At 48.9% G+C, this 21,215-nt stretch overlaps 1 protein-coding gene across 18 annotated transcripts in view; it reads left to right on the top strand.

The window, feature by feature from the left end:
- The window catches only part of HSPG2 (heparan sulfate proteoglycan 2), a 230,749-nt gene that overhangs the window by 60,770 nt on the left and 148,764 nt on the right, over positions 1-21,215 (top strand). For 14 of the 18 annotated variants that reach the window (XM_081017915.1, XM_081017910.1, XM_081017901.1 and 11 more), the window contains 9 exons: positions 3,905-4,014; positions 5,004-5,062; positions 7,331-7,491; positions 7,598-7,636; positions 11,292-11,417; positions 13,131-13,244; positions 14,158-14,418; positions 16,175-16,294; positions 18,096-18,227. In XM_081017915.1, the coding sequence (XP_080874041.1) occupies positions 3,905-4,014; positions 5,004-5,062; positions 7,331-7,491; positions 7,598-7,636; positions 11,292-11,417; positions 13,131-13,244; positions 14,158-14,418; positions 16,175-16,294; positions 18,096-18,227 (1,122 nt within the window). The remainder of the gene's footprint in view (positions 1-3,904; positions 4,015-5,003; positions 5,063-7,330; positions 7,492-7,597; positions 7,637-11,291; positions 11,418-13,130; positions 13,245-14,157; positions 14,419-16,174; positions 16,295-18,095; positions 18,228-21,215) is intronic. The other 4 variants (XM_081017900.1, XM_081017911.1, XM_081017905.1 and 1 more) reach the window with 1 other exon arrangement.

The raw sequence follows: 21,215 nt of genomic DNA, 5'->3' as shown, positions 1-21,215 counted from the left end.
TCAGGTTAAGAACAGTTTCAGGTTAAGAACAGACCTCTGGAACGAATTAAGTACGTAACCAGAGGTACCACTATAATAATAATAATAAATTTTATTTATACCCCACCCTCCCCAGCCGAAGCCAGGCTCAGAGCAGCTAACAACAATAAAAGTAACACAGCATTCTAAAATCAATTTATTCTAAAATCAATTCAAAATCGAATTAATGGCAACTGTTGGGCTAGAATTCTGTGAGGATTACCGAAGGAGGGGGTCAGACTGTGCCCTGGCCAAAGGCCAGGCGGAACAGCTCTGTCTTGCAGACCCTGCGGAAAGATGTCAAGTCCCGCAGGGCCCTAGTCTCTTGTGACAGAGCGTTCCACCAGATCAAGGCCACAGCCCCAAAAGCCCTGAGCTTCAAGGGGCTGAATTGATCCTAGGGGTGATACTAACCCCAGAGGCAACAATTTGGGTCACCCCCCCAAAAAGAGTTGCAGAGCCTGGCATGAAAGATTTGCATGTGGCTGTGGCAAGGAAGAGAGTAAGGCAAGGGTTTTCTTTGGGGGGGGGGTGAGAAAACCGCTCCTTACCATTTCCTTCACCCAAACATTCATCCCCCTTAGGAAAAAAAATACTGTTAGGGCATTAGAAAGGGCTGTTTGAATCCATGGGCATGGCACATTCTTTGGGGGTGACTCTGCAAGGCAGGGAGGAGCGGGCAGCTCTTGCCAGGTCATGGGGGCACAGTGGCACATGGGGCATCTGAATGGGGCCTTTGTATGGGTCGGACAACGGGTACCCCTGTTTGCCCGGGCTGCATTGGAGTGGGATACAGGCACCCTGGCATCCCTGCCTTGGGTTGCTGTCCTGGGAGTTGGAGAAGGAGGGCTAATTCAATTCTGGGCTTCATCCACAGAAGTCTAGTGTCCAGACCAAGGGAAGTAATACCGTATTGGCCCGGATATAAGCCGCACCCACAAATAAGCCGAATAAATTCAAAGGGGGGGGGGGAGAGGAAAAAAAAGACAATACAGTGGTACCTCGGGTTAATAACTTAATTCGTTCTGGAGGTCCGTTCTTAACCTGAAGCTGTTCTTAACCTGAGGTACCACTTTAGCTAATGGGGCCTGCCGCTGCCGCCGTGCCACTGCCACACGATTTCTGTTCTCATCCTGAAGCAGAAAGGCAGCATGGCATAAGACCTTGGAGAGACCAGGGTTCAAATCCCCCAACTCAGCCATGAAGCTCCCTGGGTAATGTTGGGCCAGCATCACTTCTCTCTCAGCCTAACCTACCTCACAAGGCTGTTGAGAGAAAAAAAACAGGGAGGGAGAATCATGTAGGCCGCCTTGAGCTCACTGGAGGAAAAAAGAGGGACAGAAATATAATCAATAAATAAACAGTCCTGCTCAGAGTGGATCTGTTGAAAACAATACAGCAGCTAGGAAACCCAGCCAGATGGACGGGGTATAAATATATTATTATTATTATTAGTAGTAGTAGTAGTAGTAGTAGTCTCAGGGTTCCTGTTTTGACTCAGTGCCTAGCCTTGGTCACATCACCTGCCTCTTCCTAGATGGCCACCTGTCATGAATTCTTTAGTAGTGATTCCTGCATTGCAGGGCTTTGGAGTAGATCACCCTTGGTGTCCTCTTGATTCTACAATTCCCTGCTCTTTGTCCTACCCCAGGGCTGCTGTGCAGCCAGACGCAAGACCAGCCGAGCAGTGTAGGGCCCCAGTTAACTGGAGTTAAGATTATCATGTCTCAAGAGCGGGGCCTTTTCTGCAGTGGCTCCATGGCAATGAAACGCACTCTGCTAAGAAACAGGCCTCTGATCTCCCCAGATCTCCTGCTGCAGGCAGTGAAAATGTGTGTTTGGGGACAAGCAGACAACTTTGCCTAGCTTTCAATGCACCGTTTAACACAATTGTAATTTAATTTGCTCTGTGTGTGTGTTTTAAAGGTGGCTTGGAAATATTGCAGATAAGTAAATGATTACATTTTAAAACCAGCCAAAGAGCCTTGTGATGATGAGCTAGCAGGTCTGGGGACCCCTCTCAGTACCAGAAGCAGCAGAATCAACCCTCTTTCTTCTTCCCCCACAAAGTCAGAGCAGCAAACACCTTGAATTCTACAGAGGCTGGAAGCCAAGAGGCCAGTCACTACCCTGGCAGTGATTCCTGCCTTGCAGCGGGTTGGACTAGATGACCCTTGGGTCCCTCTTCTAAATCTGTGAATCTACGATTCCCTGCTCTTTGCTCTTTTTTGCCGTATAACTGTGTCCTGCCTCAGGGCTGCTGTGCAGCCAGACAACAAGACCAGCCGGGCCGTGTCCTAGCTCCCCATTCAAAAAGTGCAGTTAAGGGCCCCAGTTAACTGCCTCGGATGAAAGGTAGCAGCCAAGCAGAGCTGCCTCTTGCCCCCGTTCCGTTTCCCTGCAGGGAAAGCGCCTGATGCAGACGCGGCTCTCGCTGCAGAGGCACCCGGAGCCCTGAAAACGTTGCTGTCGCACACCCTTCCGTCGCTTGGCTCGCCTCGCAGCTGCGCCTGGGAGCTGCCGCTGGCCAGTGCTCTTGGCCGGCAGCCTGTGTGAAATCTGGGGGTGGCGAGGCTGATATCCAGGGCCTTTTTGTCTCTCTTTCCCTCCCCTTCACGCACTTCCACCTCACCTCCCCATCTTGGAAGGAGGGGTCTACTGAGGCCTTGCATGCCTGTGTGGGAGCAGGGAGGCATGTCTCATGAAAGCTATCGCCTGGGTGGGGTGGCATATTTGGTGCCTTTCATTTGAGACACACACATTCTCTGGCAAGAGTTCCCTTGCGCTACAGTTAGGGCTTTGAAATCCTTCGCACTCGCATCTCAGGCAGCTTCCATTTTGCAGGAAGTCGGCGATGTGTTCTTTCCGCGGTTCCGGCAACTAGGCCCTCACTTGCCTTCGTTGCACCTTGCTTGCCTCCATTACCCCACTGCCTTCCTCTGATCCTGAGCAGGGAACAATGTGGCCCTTCAGATGTTCTTGGACTCGAATTGTCTCTTACTGTTGGCCATGCTGGCTAATGGGAGCTGGCGTCCCAACAGTGCCAGAGGTTCCCCCTCTGTGAACTACTTCTTCTTCTTCTTCTTCTTCTTCTTCTTCTTCTTCTTCTTCTCCTCCTCCTCCTCCTCCTCCTCCTCCTTCTTCGGCAATCCCTCGTAGCCAAGTAAGATTGTCTTCCATAAACACGGTTTTAGCAGTGAGTCTGTAAGTGACTGTGGAGGCCAATTCTGGATCCACACATCCTTCCATAGTGGGGACAGAGGTTTCCAGGCTGGAGTTGATCACGGTGAAGGTTTTCCAAGTGTGCCTTCCCCTTCCTCACATTTCTCCCTTGCGTCCTGAGCATAGCTGTCAACCTTCCCTTTTTTGGCGGGAAATTCTCTTATTTCAGCGCCGTTTCCCGCTGCTATCCCGGATTGTTAGATATCCCATAGACTGTCCCCGGGACAGGTGAGGCTGCTGATCCCTTATTTTCAAGGCTGCTGATCCCTTATTTTCAAATCTGAAAGTTGACAGCTATGGTCCTGAGTTCGAGCATCTTCAAAGCCCATGACACTTTTGGTAAACACTGTTCTCCAATTGGAGCGCTCGCAGGCCGGTGTTTCCCAGTTGTCGGCGTTTATACTACATTTTTAAAGATTTGCCTTGAGAGAATCTCTGTGAACTAGGCCATCATTTGCCTTCACTGCCCCTCTCTACCTCCATCATTGGGCTTCACTGTCTCCGATGCTACCTTGCGGATAGGAAACTTTCGACACACACAAGAATTCTCATTAGTATCTGTCGTCATGAGTGTTTAGGCAAGAGAAGGCTATCTTCTGTATTAAGTCACTAACGGGACCAACAATCTCCTAAATATCTCCTTTCCATCATCTCTCCCCTCTAGTCTATTTCCGGGCCCTGGTGAATTTCACAAAGTCCATCGACTACAGCTCCCGCCTGGATGATGTCAACTCAGAGGAGTTCCAGGATGTCTCCAAAGCGGTGGTGGACACGGTAAGGCCTGATTCTGTCCCATTTCCACAAAGGAGCCGTCCCAAGGGGACAGAGATCATGACCCTTTGGACAGTCTTACCCTCCTCTGATTTTTATACCCCTGTGTGTTTGGATCAAAATAAGCACCTACTCCCATAAGATTCCCTTGAACTCAATGTTTTAACATCTGCTAGGGTATCCCTGTTCCACGTTCCACCCTCCCTGGAGTTAAGATGATAATGTATCAGGAGCAGGGCCTTTTCTGCAGTGGCTCCATGGTGATGAAACGCACACGCCTCTGATCTCCCCAGATCTCCTGTTGCAGGCAGTGAAAATGTGTGTTTGGGGACAAGCAGACAGCTTTGCATAGCTTTCAGTGCATCGTTTAACACAGGCTTCCTCAACCTCCTCCCTCCAGATGTTTTGAGACTACAATTCCCATCATCCCACTGGTCCTGCTAGCTAGGGATCTTGGGAGTTGTAGGCTTAAAACAGCGGTTCTTAACCTGTGGGTCCCCAGATGCTGTTGGACTACAACTCCCATCATCCCTGAGCTCTGGCCTTGCTAGCTAGGGGTGATGGGAGTTGTAGTTCAACAACATCTGGGGACCCACAGGTTGAGAAAGGCTGGCTTAAAACATCTGGAGGGCCGAGGTTGAGGAAGCCTGGTTTAACACAATTGTAATTTAATTTGCTTTGTATTTTGTGTGTGTGTGTGTTTTAAAGGTGGCTTAGAAATATTGCAGATAAGTAAATGAGTAGATTTTAAAATTAGCCACAACAGTCTTGCGATGAGCTAGCGGGACTGGGGGGCCCTCTCAGTACCAGATGCAGCAGAATCGGCCCTCTTCCTTATCCCCCGAAAGGTCAGAGCAGCAAACACCTTGAATGCTGCAAAATGGTTCTACCCTGGCAGTGATTCCTGCATTTCAGGGGATTGGACTAAGTGACGATTTGGGCCCCTTCCAACTCTGCAATTCTACGAGGCTGATGCAATTTTCTCTCCGCAGCTGGAGTCTGAATACTACAAGATCCCCGGAGAGCAGGTGGTTAGCGTGGTCTTCATCAAGTGAGTCCAGGGGCTGGTTTCCATGTCCAGGGTGCCACGGAGGCAGGATTTAACCCCCGCTTTTGCTGTTTTCTTTTAAGGAGCTTACATTGCAGGCAGAAACTCTTAACCGGGTGATGTGAGATTGTGGGAGCAAGCAGAGTGTAGGCGAAAGACCAAGAAGCCCGCCAAGAATGGCCTTAGAAAAAGGGGGACACCTGGGCTGGTCCAGAACTACAACTCCCATCTCTACAATGGGCAATGCTAGTGGCCAGGGCTGGATGGAGCTGGAGTCTAGCAACACCCAAAAGGCTGCCATCCCGGAACTAGACTGTCACTTGCCTTCACTGCCCCTAGCTGCCTCCATCACAATCTTGCTTTGTTTTAGAAGAGGGAAAGGGAATGTGTGGCCCTCAAGACGTTGCTGGGCTCCAGATGACGTTGGATTCGAACTCACATCCTTCCTGACCGTTGACCATGCTGGCTAGTGATTGCTGAAGTGCCAACAACAACAACAACAATTTATTATTTGTACCCCGCCCATCTGGCTGGGCTTCCCCAGCCACTCTGGGCGGCTTCCAACAAAGATTAAAAATACATTAAAATGTCACACATTAAAAACTTCCCTGAACAGGGCTGCCTTCAGATGTCTTTTAAAGAGAAGATAGCTGCTTATTTCCTTCACATCTGAAGGGAGGGCGTTCCACAGGGCGGGCGCCTCTACCGAAAAGGCCCTCTACCTGGTTCCCTGTAGCTTTGCTTCCCGCAGTGAGGGAACCGCCAGAAGACCCTCAGAGCTGGACCTCAGCGTTCGGGCAGAACGATGGGGGGTGGAGACGCTCCCTCAGATATACTGGACCGAGGCCGTTTAGGGCTTTAGCACCAACACTTTGAATTGTGCTCGGAAACTGGGAGCCAATGTAGGTCTCTCAGGACCTGTGCTATATGATCTCGGCAGCTGCCCCCGTCACCAGTCTAATTGCCGCATTCTGGATTAGTTGTAGTTTCTGGGTCACCTTCAAAGGTAGCCCCACGCAGAGTGCATTGCAGTAGTCCAAGCGGATAACATTTGAAGGCTACAGGTTTCCCATCACTGAAGTAGACCATAACTTGCATTCAGTGCCTCTGGCTACCTCCAATCAACCTCCTTTAAATGCAGGGACAGGGACCCTGTAGCTGTCCTTGGACTCAGCCTCCCACCCTCAGCCCTGACCACTAGGCATGCTGGCCGGGGCTGGTGAAAGGCAAAGTTTTTCCAGCATCTGAAGGATCACCCCTTTCCCAGCCTTGCTTTAGAGAAGACCTTGTCCCAATGTTGAAGAGATGACGAGATCCAGAAACTTGTTTCCCCTCTCCTGTTTGTTTCTTTTAATCAACAGCTGCAAATTGAGATATTTTAGGAGATGCAAAGAGGTTGAGGGAAGTTCTTTCACATGTGGTGGACTTGTAAAAGGGTAAAAGAGTATTGGGAAATGATCCGTAATGAATTGGAAAAAAATGTTTTAAAAGTACTTTTCCAAAAAAACAAAACAAAAACAAAACAGAGTCCATTTTCTTGGGGATACATTCAGACTGAAATTCCCAGGTGTCAAAAAAGGTTATTTATGTATGCCACTACTGCAGCCCGTGTTTTGTTAGCCCAAAAATGGAAAACGAGCGAGGTCCCAACCGAAGAAGAATGGCAACTTAAGCTGCCGGAATATGTGCAGCTTGCAGACTTAACATATAGAATAAGAGAACAAGAAGAACATATGTTTAGATAAGATTGAAAAAGGTGTATTGAATATATGGGAAATAATTCTGTACAGCTGAAAACGTTGGCAGCATTAAGATTAATTCAGTGTAAATAAGTTTTGGTGGATGTAATAATGGTTTAGTTTTTGTAAAACATGCAGGGATTTATGATATGCAAAATGAACCATGGAAAGAGACGAAGGGAAGTCATTAATATTTTAAGGATGCTTAAATGAGTATTCTAAATTGTAAAATAGAAAATTTAATGAAAAATTATACAAAAAAGAAAGAGAGATATTTTAGGACAGTGGTTCCCAAACTTGGGTCTCCAGCTGGCTTTGGACTACAACTCCCATCATCCCTAAATCAGTCCCCAAAGCAGCTCGAGAGCCAGGTTTGGGAAACACTGTTTTAGGATCTGAACAGCACAATCCCTGGAAAGGAAGAGTCAGGTGGGAGGTGGGAATTGGACCCTGTCTCCAGACTCAGGTTTTACCCCCTTCAGCACATGCTGGGTCCGTGAATCGTGCCCACACACCTCCTTCCCCCCCCCAGAGAGATTGACGGCTACATCTTCGTGGAGCTGGACGTGGGCTCCGAAAGGAACGTGGACGAGGACCAGATCCGCCAGGTGCTTTTCTCGGTCATTGAGAGCGGCTCCATCGCCTCCTACGTCACCTCCACGTGGGGATTCCAGTTCCGCCGCTTGGGAGCAGGTGAACCAGACTGGAACCTATATGTGGGTTAGGATGGGGTGGAGTTTATTGTGGAAATGGACGCCCCCCCCATCCCATTCACCATTAACTGTCCATTTGCTTTCAGCCCAAACCCCGCCTCCCCCCATTACAATGGAGCCCCCAGGTGAGTGTGGCGTTAGAAGGGTGCAATGGGACCTGGAGGCTTCTGTCCCGGGGGCAGAATAGGGTCGGGGAGCCCCTTTCTCGCCAGGCACCTCCCCTCTCGGTTCGAGGGAAGGTGGGTCAACCTGGGGCCCCCAGATGTTGTTGGACTACAATTCCCAGCATCCTCAGCCAGCGTAGACGATTGTCAGGGCTGATGGCTGTCCAAGAACAAATGGGGACCCCTAGTTGAAGTGCACTGGTCTGTGTGGTTGGGGGAGAAATTCGCACTCAGTTCACTTTAGAAGGGAGATCCCTTCAAATTCACACTTCATGAAACACAAACTGAAACATAGCCATCCTTGCAAGCTGGCACTTGTGCAAATTTCAGGACACCGTTTTCCAAACAAGCGATGTGTGCAAAAAAGCATATGTTGTGCGGGGGGGCGATAGCGTGAAATAAGAGCAAAATAACATGTCCCAAATGCATTATACTAGAGAAAATCCCTTGCGGAACGGTGTCAGAAACACTATTCAAAAAATGAGTTTGCCGAGAGAAGTTTGCACTAAAGTGCTGATCGGTTTTCATGAGTGTTGTTTCTCCCTTGCTGCCCCCCCAAATTACAAATTGCTGTGGAAATGTGGAGAAACTGATTAAAAAAATAATAATCTTCAATTAAAGAGAACCATAAAACAAATATAAAACAGATCAGAAACAAAAGCAGCTATCATATCAACAGTCAAAATACAAAAAAGCAGTAGATCTAAAACTTTAAATCCTGAAACTGAATTTAAGATAGGAAAGAAGAGAAACTGGGTTGAAATGGATGAATTTACCCACCCCTAATGATCACCCCCCTCCCGGGAACCGTCACCCCCCCCCTTTGGCTCCTCTCTGCAGCACCTCCTTGGAATCCCGTATGGAAGAAAACATCCGAGATTGTTCTTGCAGCTGCAAGGTTCACATTTCACCATCTGTGAGGTCTGGCCAGAGTGATCTTTGCAGATTGTAAGAGAGCACACACTTCTCTTGCTCTGCTGTATATCAGGAGAGGCCGCCTCGGTAGTGACACATTTCCACCACGGCTGTGCTAGCGGTGCTTCCGAGTGCCGGTCGCTCGAAACTGCCGGAGGGAGGAGCTGCTATTGCACTCTCAAGTCCTGTTTTGCCGTTTCTCATAATCTCATTTCATCCCACTTTTAATTTGCACACCGCCTTTCTATATTACCATTTGCAAGGCGGTTTGCAAGCTTGAGGAATCATCAAAGATTGCACACCTTCTGACAAGCTGCTCCAATACCAAAAACATTTCATAATAAAAACATAACTTTAAAACAAACGATTTGTATCAAATAAAGTGATATTCAACAATCCATTAGAATGTACAGCGGTACCTCAGTTCTCGAACGTTGACCCATTTCGGAACCTGAACGCCGAAAACCCGCAAGTAAATGCTTCTGTTTTCGAACGCGCCTCAGAAGTCAAACGGCTTCCACAGCATGTTGTTCCATTTTCTCAACTGAATTTGCAGATAGCTTTGTTTGCGCCTCGGTTTTCAAACTTTTCGGAACTCAGAATGGTTTTCCGGAATGGATTATGTTCGAGAACCGAGGTACCACTGTAATAGCACACTGTAAAATTAAATATCAGCAAATAAGAATGAAGCAGGCCTCCAGGTCCCTTTGCGCTCACCTGCTTGTGTTGTGCCGTGTGTTTCTCTGCCAGTGTGAGTGATGGACATCCCTGGTCCCTCCCTCGGGATCTGTGAATCATGCCCGAAGGAACACAAGCCTCTCCCTCCAGCTGGGCTGTGGCACGCAAGGGCAGGGACTGGCATGTTGCTTCCTGATGCCTGCCCCGCCGGGCAGAGTGCAGTGCCCAGTTTGCAGCAGCGTGGCGTGGCTGGGAAAGGTGTAGTGGTTAAGAGCTGTAGACTCGTAATCTGGGGAACCGGGTTCGCGTCTCCGCTCCTCCACATGCAGCTGCTGGGTGACCTTGGGCTAGTCACACTTCTCTGAAGTCTCCCAGCCCCACTCACCTCACAGAGTGTTTGCTGTGGGGGAAGAAGGGAAAGGAGATTGTTAGCCGCTTTGAGACTCCTTCAGGTAGTGATAAAGCGGGATATCAAATCCAAACTCTGTATTTTTCTACTCTGTGACTGGCAGCAATGGCTCTGTTGGGGACTGAGCCTGGAGCCTCCATTGCCTCCTTCCTTGACCTCCTGTGCTGGGACGATGGAGAGTCTGTTTGTATTGATGCCGATCTGTGAAGTAACTATCAAAAAAGCAGGAAGGAAGCTTGGACGACTGGGGCGTTTGTGTGGCTGGCTCTTGGTTTGCTTGGCTTGTGCTAGTAGCCCCCTAACTGTGTGCTGTGGGTTTTGGTGTGTGCGAAAGGTGGGGTTCTGCTTTCTGGGTGGGTGGGAGTGGATCCCAGCTTTGAATAGGACAGGTTTGCTTGCCTGGGGGCGGTGCTGGGGTTCATTCCCAGCATGATGAATTGCCCCCACCACCAAGGCTGGGTGAAGCCTTCCCCAGGATGGCCCCAAGAATAGTAGTCTAGCCCCCTGCAATGGAGGAGTCACAGCTAATAGAATCACAGAATTGCAAGGGACCCTGCAGGGTCATCCAGCCCAACCCGCTACAATTCAGGAATTACAGGGGGCAACTCAATTAATTCCAAAGCCAAGCTAGATTCTGTTAGGTTATGTAGGGTATCCTCGGAGACCATGGGAAGGTTCGAATTCATCGGCGCGAACCCTCACTCAACTGCTGTGGGGATAAAGAAGGCAGCCAGGAGGGATAGGATGGGATGAGGGGGTAGAATTCAGCTGGTGCAGAATTCAGCGGTCAGGTTGCTCACTGGAGCAAGACGGTTTGAGCATATTACACCGATCCTGGCCTGAGTGCACTGGCTACTGATTAATTTCTGGGCCCAACTCAAAGTGCTGGTTTCCACCTATAAAGCCTTAAATGGCTCAGGACCACAATACCTTAAGGACCGCCTCTTTCCATATGAACCTACCCAGACCCTGAGATCATCTTCTGAGGCCCTCCTTCATGTACCTCCTTGAGAGGTTCAGAGGGTGGCAACACGAGAACGGGGCCTTCTCTGCAGTGGCTCCCTGTCTGTGGAATGCTCTCCCCAGGGAAGTTCGCCTTGCGCCTTCATTACACACCTTTAGGTGCCAGGCAAAAATGTTCCTTTTTAACCAGGCCCTTGGTTGATCTATTTGACATCCTATACCCTTTTAAAATGTGGCTCTTTTCTGGGAGGTGTGTGTGTTATTAGGTTGTTGTTTTTATTCTGATTATATATGTTGCGATTTGTTCTGTGAACCGCCCTCAGACCTCCGGGTATAGAGCGGTATATAAACTCAATAAATAATAATAATAGAGAAAAAAGGAGTCACTCTTGTCACCATTGTCAGCCCTTAAAGTGAGCGAGAGAGGGGAAGATTGTGCCCGTAGCTGCTAGAGACCTGTGGAAGGCGGCGGGTGACGACAGACTAGTGCAATTTGAAGTGTGGCAAATTTGCACTGTGAGCTGGATTGAGGTTTTGGTGGAGTCGCTCCTTTCCTTGAAGGAGGGCTCCAGAGTGCAGCCAGCTTCTCCCTGCTACACCCCCTAACCTCTCTCTGCAAGAGTGGCCCTGATGCCCCCCATCTGCTTTCAGTGACGCCTGTGGTTCGCGCATGCACGGCCGATGAGTTCAGGTGCCGGAGCGGCGAGTGCATCTCCAAAGAGTTCCTCTGCGACAGCCGATCGGACTGCAGGGACATGTCGGACGAGCTGGACTGCGGTGAGCATGGCTGTGGGCTGGGGGTGATGGTGCGACGGCGCAACAACACTTCCCCCCCCCCCGGTGCCGTTGCGCCTGCCCTCACCTAAATCTAGCGCACCCACCTCACAGAACACCAATTCCACCAATTCCTACAAACTATCCCAGATTAGGGACACGGGTGGCGCTGTGGGTTAAACCACAGAGCCTAGGACTTGCCGATCAGAAGGTCGGCGGTTCGAATCCCCGCGACAGGGTGAGCTCCCATTGCTCGGTCCCTGCTCCTGCCCACCTAGCAGTTTGAAATCACGCCAAAGTGCAAGTAGATAAATAGGTACCGTTCCAGCGGAAAGGTAAACGGCATTTCCGTGCGCTGCTCTGGTTCGCCATAAGTGGCTTAGTCATGCTGGCCACATGACCCGGAAGCTGTACATCGGCTCCCTCGGCCAGTAAAGCGAGATGAGCGCCGCAACCCCAGAGTCATCTGCGACTGGACCTAATGGTCAGGGGTCCCTTTACCTTTACCTATCCCAGATTATCTTGTGGGGGACTTGTGTGAGGGAAAACTTAACAATTTGGAGTCTCAGGCAGGATTTGATCCAACAAACAAGCAATTTTTTTAACAAAATAAGTTTATGACACAAAGTGGGTAAAACATAGGCTACTTCAGATTATAACGCTATTTCACTTCAGTTCTTTCTCAGCTGTTGCACAGCTGTTGCCGCTTAATACTTTGGTTCTTAAAGAAGATGGTATTTTCTGTCAGTTACACACCCTTTTGACAACCCTACTCCTGAGGTACTCCAAGTAACAGACCCAAGGGGTCTCCACACCCCTCTTAACTGGTTTGGGAGTCTTCTCTTTTTGTAGAAGAATCTCTCCCCTCCTGACTGGAATGAGACCTAAGTAGACTGTATCCTCACAGCGTCTGCTTCTCCTGGCTCAGCCTCAGCCTCCCAGTTAATTCTGGCTTATTACTCTTACAGGACACCATACACTGTCCTTCACACTAAGTGCAGAGACTCCTTTCTCTAGCTTGTGATATATTCCTCAGAGTGGATGCTTCTACCCAGAACCAACTCTCTCTCCTCTCACTCCCTAGCTCCCTACCTCAATCCCAACTTACAAACTGTCTTTCAAAATCATGGGTAGTCAAACTAAGGCCTGGGGGCCGGATCCGGCCCAATTGCCTTCTCAATCCGGCCCGTGGACGGTCCAGGAATCAGCGTGTTTTTACATGAGTCAAATGTGTGCTTTTATTTAAAATGCACCTCTGGGTTATTTGTGGGGCCTGCCTGGTGTTTTTACATGGGTCGAACGTGTGCTTTTATTTAAAATGCATCTTTGGGTTATTTGTGGGGCATAGGACTTCGTTCATTTCCTCCCCCAAACATAGTCCGGCCCCCTGCAAGATCTGAGGGACAGTGGATCGGCCCCCTGCTGAAAAAGTTTGCTGACCCCTGCTCAAAATCCTCTCCTTTCCAACTCCCCCTCCTGGAACCCCGGCCAATCAGAGGCTGCCATTCGTTAACTGTTTGCTGGCAGGAAAAAAGAAAAAGAAAACACTCTGGAACCCAACCTGCCCAGCAAAACAAACTTTTCTATCACAGTTGGCAGTGGGTGGGGGGCACAGAGAATTCACGGCCGGCATCCCTTTCACCCCCACGAATCCGTAATGCCTGCATTGCTGGGGGTTGGACTAGATGACTCTTAGTATCCCTTCCAACTCTATAGCTCCCGAGTGCGGCAGCGATGAGTTCGGCTGCGACAACGGCGAATGTGTCCTCCTGGAGGATCGCTGCGATGGCCACGCCGACTGTGACGACGCCTCGGACGAGGACGGCTGCGGTGAGGAACGAGAGGCAGGGGGCGGCCTAGGCAGAAGCTGTTGCTGCCCCCTGCCCCATTTGGAAAAAAGAAAAGCATTTAGCACTTCTTTTATTCTTAATATTTTTTATTCAATTTCACACTGTACATTTTGTATTCAAACAATAATCACAATCATCAACATTTAGGATTCCCTGAATCCTTTGATTCACCCCTCTATGGTTTCCATTATCAAACTTTTTCTACTGCGTGACATACATTTTCTCTATTTTTCTTAAAATAATCCCTTTTTTACCTTAATTTTCAAAACATTACAAGCGTTGCTCAGATCCTGCCAAAGTTTTTAGTTGTTTACAGTGTTCTTTTAGGTAAATTGTAAATGTTTTCCATTCTTATTAAAGTTTCTATCTTCCTGGTTTCTGATGTTTAAATGAGTATTTTAAATTGTAAAACAGAAAATTTAATAAAAATTTTATATACACAGAGTGAGAGAGTGTCAAACCTCGGTTCCCAAATGCCTCCATTATCGTATGTTTCGGCTCCCAAATGCCCCAAACCCGGAAGTAAATGTTCCGGTTTTCGAACGATTTTCAGAAGCTGAAAGTGCTACTGTTTTGAGTTTCCCTATTGTGTTGAGGCTTCCGCTTTCAGTTTTCGGTTGTCGAACGTTTTGGAAGTCGAACGGTCTTCTGGAATGGATTACGTTCGACAACCGAGGTTTGACTGTATATAAAATAAAGATGAGGAGAATTTGAATTCTCCTTATCCTTTTGACTTACCTGCATCCCCCTCTCTATCAAGCCACAGCGAGTATTAAGCGATTCATCCTAGTCTCCCTTGCGTCATCCGGGAGAGGCAAGTGCTGAGTTTGAGACCAGAACGCTGGAAGTCTCGGGACGAGGCACTGATTTCCTCCTTTCTCCTCTCTCTGCAGGCATTACCACCCCTCGGCCGCCGGTCACCTCCGCCCGGCCCGGTACCACTCGGGTGCCCGCTACCACGGCCTCAGTGACCACCCGCCGAGCCCCAGTCACCGCTCCGCCTGGGTTCTTCCCCGCCAAGCCCTCCCTGCCCCCCTTCCCGCGACCTTGCCGGAAGGACGAGGCCGTCTGCTCCAACAAGCAGTGCATCCCCCGGGACTACCTCTGCGACGGGGAGAGGGATTGCAGCGACGGAAGCGATGAGAGCAGATGCGGTGAGCCCCTGTCGGCTAGTCGCTTGAGGAGCTGGACCACGGATCCACCTAGCTCTGTGTTGGCTGCACTGGCTGGCAGCAGCTTTCCAGAGTTTCGGGCAGGGGGACGTTCCCAGCCCTACCTGGAGAATGGAAGCTGGGGCCTTCTGCATGCAAGGCAGATGTCCCATCGTGTGGCTTGAAAGCAAATTTTCTAGTCTTTGTGGTGCTGAAAAATGCGTTGATTGATATAGGGAGCAGTCTTGTACAGAGTCAGACCATTTCGCTCTGGCTACACGGACTGGCGGGACGCGGGTGGCGCTGTGGGTTAAACTACAGAACCTAGGGCTTGCCGATCAGAAGGCCGGCGGTTCGAATCTCCGCGACGGGGTGAGCTCCCGTTGCTCGGTCCCTGCTCCTGCCAACTTAGCAGTTCGAAAGCACGTCAAAGTGCAAGTAGATAAATAGGTACGGCTCCGGCGGGAAGGTAAATGGCGTTTCAGTGCGCTGCTCTAGTTCGCCAGAAGCGGCTTAGTCATGCTGGCCACATGACCCAGAAGCTGTACGCCGGCTTCCTCGGCCAGTAAAGCGAGATGAGCGCTGCAACCCCAGAGTCGGCCATGACTGGACCTAATGGTCAAGGGTCCCTTTACCTTTACCTTTTTACACGGACTGGCAGCAGTGGCCCATCAGGCAGGGGGTATTCCCCACCTGGAGATGCTGCCAGAGATCTAACCTGGGGCCTTCTGCATGCCAAGCAGATGTTCTGCCACTGAGCTACAGCTTACCAGGGCCACAGAGGAATCTAGCATCAGCTTCTGTTTTGTGGGGGAAAGTAGGGCCTTGATTGATCATCGAGTCCTAGAATTGTGATTATAAACTATTTGCTACAATTTTAGCTAACAGATTAAAAAAGACGCTAACTGAGTCAGTCCACAGAGACCAAGCCAAGTTCTTACGAGGCCTACAAATGAAGGACAATAGAAGAAGTGTAATTACTGTATTTTTCGCTCTACAAGATGCACCAGACCACAAGACGCACCTAGTTTTTGGAGGAGGAAAACAAACAAAAAAATATTCTGAATCTCAGAAGCCAGAACAGCAAGAGGGATCACTGCGCAGTGAAAGCAACAATCCCTCTTCCTGTTCTGGCTTCTGGGATAGCTGCGCAGCCTGCATTCGCTCCATAAGACGCAGACACATTTCCCCTTACTTTTTAGGAGGGAAAAAGTGAGTCTTATAGAGCAAAAAATATTGTAACTATTTGGAAGTGAGAAATGAAAAACAGGCCATATTAATATTTTTAGATGCGGAGAAAGCTTTTGATAATATTTCTTGGTCATTTTTGATTAAGGTATTAGAGAAAATGAAAATAGGAAATTCTTTCCTGGCTGGAATTAAAGTGATCTATACTGATCAATCCGCAAAGATTTTAATAAATAATATTCTTTCAGACAAATGCCCAATAGAAAAAGGAACAAGACAAGCTGGTCTCCTATCTCCATTGCTGTTTATTATGACATTAGAAATGATAAGTTGGAAAATATATCAGAAAAAATGTCTGGTTTGAAAATATGTAAAAAAAGTTAGATATTTGGGAATCTGGCTCACAGTAAGAAATCTCAACTTATTTTAACATCGAGTCCTAGATCTTTAGAGTTAGAAGTGACCCCTGAGGTCCATCACTCTGCAGCTCAAAGAACCCCTGAGAGATGGGGAGGGTTTTGTGGGTGATGGCTGGGGACCAGCTCCTGAATTTTCTCTGTCTCCTGGACAGGCACTCCCAGCCCCTGCGAGCCCAACGAGTTCAAGTGCCGGAACGGGCACTGCGCCCTCAAGCTCTGGCGATGCGATGGGGACAACGACTGCACAGATGGCTCGGATGAGCTCAATTGCCGTAAGCGTTTTGGGAGCGCCAGGGGTTTGCTGATTTGCATCCGGGTTTCCGTGTCCCAGGGCTTAACACAAACACTCCGGGGGACTCACCACAGCTGAGGCCCTTTGAATTGAATTTAGCTAAGTTCCCCCTGGAGCAGGCCCCTTGGAATTAATGGGGCCTGAAGGGACGCGGGTGGCGCTGTGGGTTAAACCGCAGAGCCTAGGGTTTGCCGATCAGAAGGTCGGCGGTTCGAATCCCCACCACGGGATGAGCTCCCGTTGCTCGGTCCCTGCTCCTGCCAACCTAGCAGTTCAAAAGCACGTCAAAGTGAAAGTAGATCAATAGGTACCGCTCCGGCGGGAAGGTAAACGGCGTTTCCGTGCGCTGCTCTGGTTTGCCAGAAGCGGCTTAGTCATGCTGGTCACATGATCCGGAAGCTGTATGCCGCCTCCCTCGGCCAGTAAAGCGAGATGAGCGCTGCAACCCCAGAGTCGGTCACGACTGGACCTAATGGTCAGGGGTCCCTTTATCTTTTAAGTTAGTCATGCCTAATGAACATAAGTGGGTCTACTCTGAGTAGGACTAGCACCAGAGGGGGCCCACTGGAATTAATGGGGTGAAGTTAGGCACTTCTGGTAACTTCAACGGGTATATCCCCAGTATTCATAGAATCATAGAATTGTAGGGTTGGGAGGGACCCCTAGTGGTCATTTAGCCCAACCCGCTGCAATGCAAGAATCACTGGCAGGTGGCCATTTGGGCTAGCATTGGATAGAACCATTTCTTTGTTTATTTGTTTATGTATTACCAACTTTACTGAAAATTCTTAAAACAGTTGCCAGGCATATACATGAAGCTTTGTATGCAGTCATCCACATGGCATCAAAACTTTAAACTACAGGTGCCATTCCAATCATTCTAACAATTTTAACTGTTTACAGTGGTCTTTAAGATAAGTTATAAATTCTCCCCATTACTTATTAAATTTTTGGCCTTCCTGGTTTCTGATTCTTCTGGTCACTTTTGCCGTTTCGGCCTAATCCATCAAGTTGATCTGCCATTCTTCTCTGGTCAGGACTTTATATTCTTTGCATCCCTGGGTCAATAACATCTGAACAGCCATGGTCTCGTACATAAATAGTCTTTTCTGCTCCATTGGGAAATGGTTTCAGTAGGTGCTGAGAAGCATACAGTGGTACCTTGGTTCTCAAAATTAATCCGTTCAGGAAATCCTTTCCAAAACCAAAGCATTCCAAAACCAAAGCGTGCTTCTCCATAGAAAGTAATGCAAAACTGATTAATCCGTTCCAGACTTTTAAAAACAACCCCTGAAACAGTCATTTAAAATGAATTTTACTATCTAACAAGATCATTGATCCATAAAATGAATGCAATGAACAATGTACTGCAGTCACACAATAAATCAGTAGCTGAACTGGGTTCCACACAGTAACAAAAACAAAACCAAAACAAAAAGAGCTACAAAAACACAAACACAAAATAAATAGCAAAAACAGACAGACCTCAGCGTAACACTCAAAATGGAAGTGTGGCACTCAAAACGGAGTATGTTCAGCTTCCGAAAAAAGTTCGCAAACCGGAACACACACTTCTGGGTTTTCAGAGTTTGGGTTCCAAGTTGTTTGAGGACCAAGGCGTTTGAGAACCAAGGTACCACTGTACAGTGAAGGCACCTGTCTGACGGTCAATAGGCGGGGAGTTCCGCAGTGTAGGTGCTGCCACACTAAAGCAATATCAAGCTGGTGAGCCTGTTTCTTCACCCCAGGCTGCTCTGCTAATGCTCTTGTCCTCTCCGCAGCTACCAAGGGCCCTGGGGACACCTGCGCTCCAGACCAGTTTGTCTGTGTGTCCACACGCACCTGCATCCCGGCCAGCTACCAGTGCGACGACGAGACGGACTGCGCAGATCGCTCTGACGAGATCGGCTGCAGTGAGTTTGGGGTGGGGGAGTGGAGAAGGCAAGATGGAGTGGGAAACGTTAAGCCCCCTCTCCAAAAGTCAACTTTTAATAAATCACCCTGACACAAAATATTTGGTTTATAGGTTCAAATAGGCCACAACTTCCGTTCCGGAAGTCCGTTCCAAAACCAAAGCATTCCAAAACCAAGGTGCACTTTCCCATAGAAAGTAATGCAAAATGGATTAATCAGTTCCAGACTTTTAAAAACAACCCCTAAAAACAGCAATTGAACATGAATTTTACTATCTAACGAGACCATGGATCCATAAAATGAAAGCAATCAATGTACTGTACTATAAAATAAATAAGACAGTATTGTAGATGATATAAATGAAAATTAATTTTTTTTCTTACCTGCGCTGATGATAGTCATTGTCTGGATGGGGGGCTTTTATCCATTTCCGCAGTCACTCCATCAATCAATCAATCAATCAATCAGTAACTGAACTGGGTTCCACACAGTCACAAAACAAATGAACCTCAAAAACCTCAAAAACAAAAGCACAAAAGAAATAGCAAAAACAAAAGCACCAAACTTAATCCGTCCCAGAAGTCCGTTTGACTTCTGAAATGTTTGAAAACCAAGGCGCAGCTTCTGATTGGTGCTGGCGCCCCAGAAACAATAGCCGACAGCTGCAGCAGACATTCGGCTTCTAAAAAATGTCCCAAAGTAAGTGGGTATGAGCCAGGGACCAAGGGGTGGAGGTTTGCTTATCCGTCAGGGAATCAGTCCAGGATTCTGCTCAGCAACAGTGCTGAATTCTGTGAGCAAAGTGGCTGGGCAAGGATACATGGGAACCCTGACATCCTGTCAGAGAGTCTGCTAGACTCTGCAGATGAAGGAGAGGAAGAGGTTGAACCTGCTACTGACGCTCAGAGTCCAGACCCAGTGCAGGCAGAGGGGAGAACTTCTCCCAAGGCTGTGAAGATTGAGCAACGCAGTGCTCCATCTTCCCCCACAAGTTCGGCTGAGAAGTCCAGAAGGCGCAGTAAGTCAGAGGGGGAGCTCTCTGATGCCAAGGACGTTCTGGCTGGCCCTAGTGGGTCAGAGGTGGTTCCTGAAGTAGTGCTGCGCCATTCACAACACGGGCGACCAAGGGGAAACCTCCTGAAAGGTTTGCCGTCACTAGCGTGTGGGTCGGAATGGCACAGTGTGAACCCGAGAGATTTGAGGATGTCCAGAAACTGCCTCAGGAAGAAGCCAGGAAATGGCATGAGGCGATGCAGAAGGAGATGAACTCAATGGAGTCTCTAGGTGTGTTCTCCCTCCCGAAGTTGCCGGTGGGTGAACAGACAGTGGGTAGCCGCTGGGTTTACCGTCTTAAGCCCACAGCGACAGGAGAACCACAGTATAAGGCCAGATTAGTGGCGAGAGGATTCACGCAGCGCAGGGGGTTGCATTATACGGAAAGTTATGCTCCCACGTGTAGGAGTGAATCTCTACGCTTGGTCTTGGCCATCGCTGCACAAAGAGGTTTACTGGTGCATCACTTTGATGTGGATGTTGCTTACTTGAACTCAGACCTCCAGGAGGATCTGTACATGCTTCCTCCTCCAGGGTTTGAGGGCAATGAGCAAGGTACTGTGTGGATACACTTACTTCCAGGTTTTCGGCGTTTGAGAATCAAGGCGTTTGAGAACCAAGGTACCACTGTATGTGCAAAGTAGCGCTGGGTGAAATCTGGTTCTTAACATCACGATATATTTCCAGCTAAAGTTGTCGCGCCACTCCTTGGTGTGTGGAGTGCCGCAGGGCGCAATCCTCTCCCCAATGCTTTTAAACATCTTTATGCGCCCCCTTGCCCAGATTGTCTGGAGCTTTGGGCTGGGCTGTCACCAATATGCTGATGACACTCAGCTCTATCTGCTGATGGATGGCCACACCGACTCGGCCCCGAACACACTGACCAGATGCTTGGAAGTTGTGGCTGGATGGTTTCCTGGGAGCCGATTGAAACGAAATCCTTCGAAGACAGAGGTCCTACGGCTGGGTCAGGATGGCATGGGGATGAGGGACCAACTCCCTTCTCTTGCGGGGGCCCAAGTAGTGCCATTGCCTTCCGTTAAGAGTTTGGGTGTAATCCTTGACGCCTCCCTTTCCGTGGAGGCGCAGGTTACAGCAACAGCCAAGGCAACATTTTTCCACCTTTGCCGCATCAAGCAGTTGGTCCCTTACCTTTCCTGACCTGGCCACAGTGATCCATGTGACGGTCACCTCCAGGCTTGACTACTGTAATTCGCTCTACGTGGGGCTGTCCTTGAAGCTGACCCAGAAACTCCAGCGGTGCAGAATGCTGCAGCGAGGCTCCTCACGGGGTCTCTGCCATGGGAGCATATTCACCCAGTGCTTTTCCAGCTGCACTGGCTTCCGGGGGAGTACAGGGTCAGATTTAAGGTGTTGGTTTTGACCTTTAAAGCCCTTCACGGCCTAGGACCCTCATACCTACGGGACTGCCTCTCCCGGTATGCCCCACAGAGAGCCTCAAGGTCCATAAATAGCAACACCCTAGAGGTCCCGGGGCCCAAGGAAGTTAGATTAGCCTCAACCAGAGCCAGGGCCTTTTCAACACTGGCTCCGGCCTGGTGGAACGCTCTGCCTCATGAGACCAGGGCCCTGCAGGATCTGATTTCCTTCCGCAGGGCCTTTAAGACAGAGTTGTTCCGCCTGGCCTTTGGCTTGGAGCCAATTTGATTCCGTCCCCCTCTTTCTTTTTTCTTTTTCCTTTCTCCTCCTGTGATGAGGCTGCATTTTAATATTTTAATGTTTCAATATTTTAATGTTGTATTTTAATCTTGTTTTTAAGTTGTATTCATTCAACTTGTTTTTATTATTGCTTGTTAGCCGCCCTGAGCCCGGCCTTGGCTGGGGAGGATGGGGTATAAGTAAAAATTATTTTTATTATTATTAAACATTGTGATATATTGATATCACAATGTCTGAAATAAGGATGGAACTGC

The sequence above is a fragment of the Podarcis pityusensis genome (assembly GCF_964106645.2).
Source record: "Podarcis pityusensis genome assembly, chromosome: 8".
Taxonomy (NCBI): domain Eukaryota; kingdom Metazoa; phylum Chordata; class Lepidosauria; order Squamata; family Lacertidae; genus Podarcis; species Podarcis pityusensis.
This window is presented reverse-complemented; position numbering and strand designations above follow the sequence as displayed.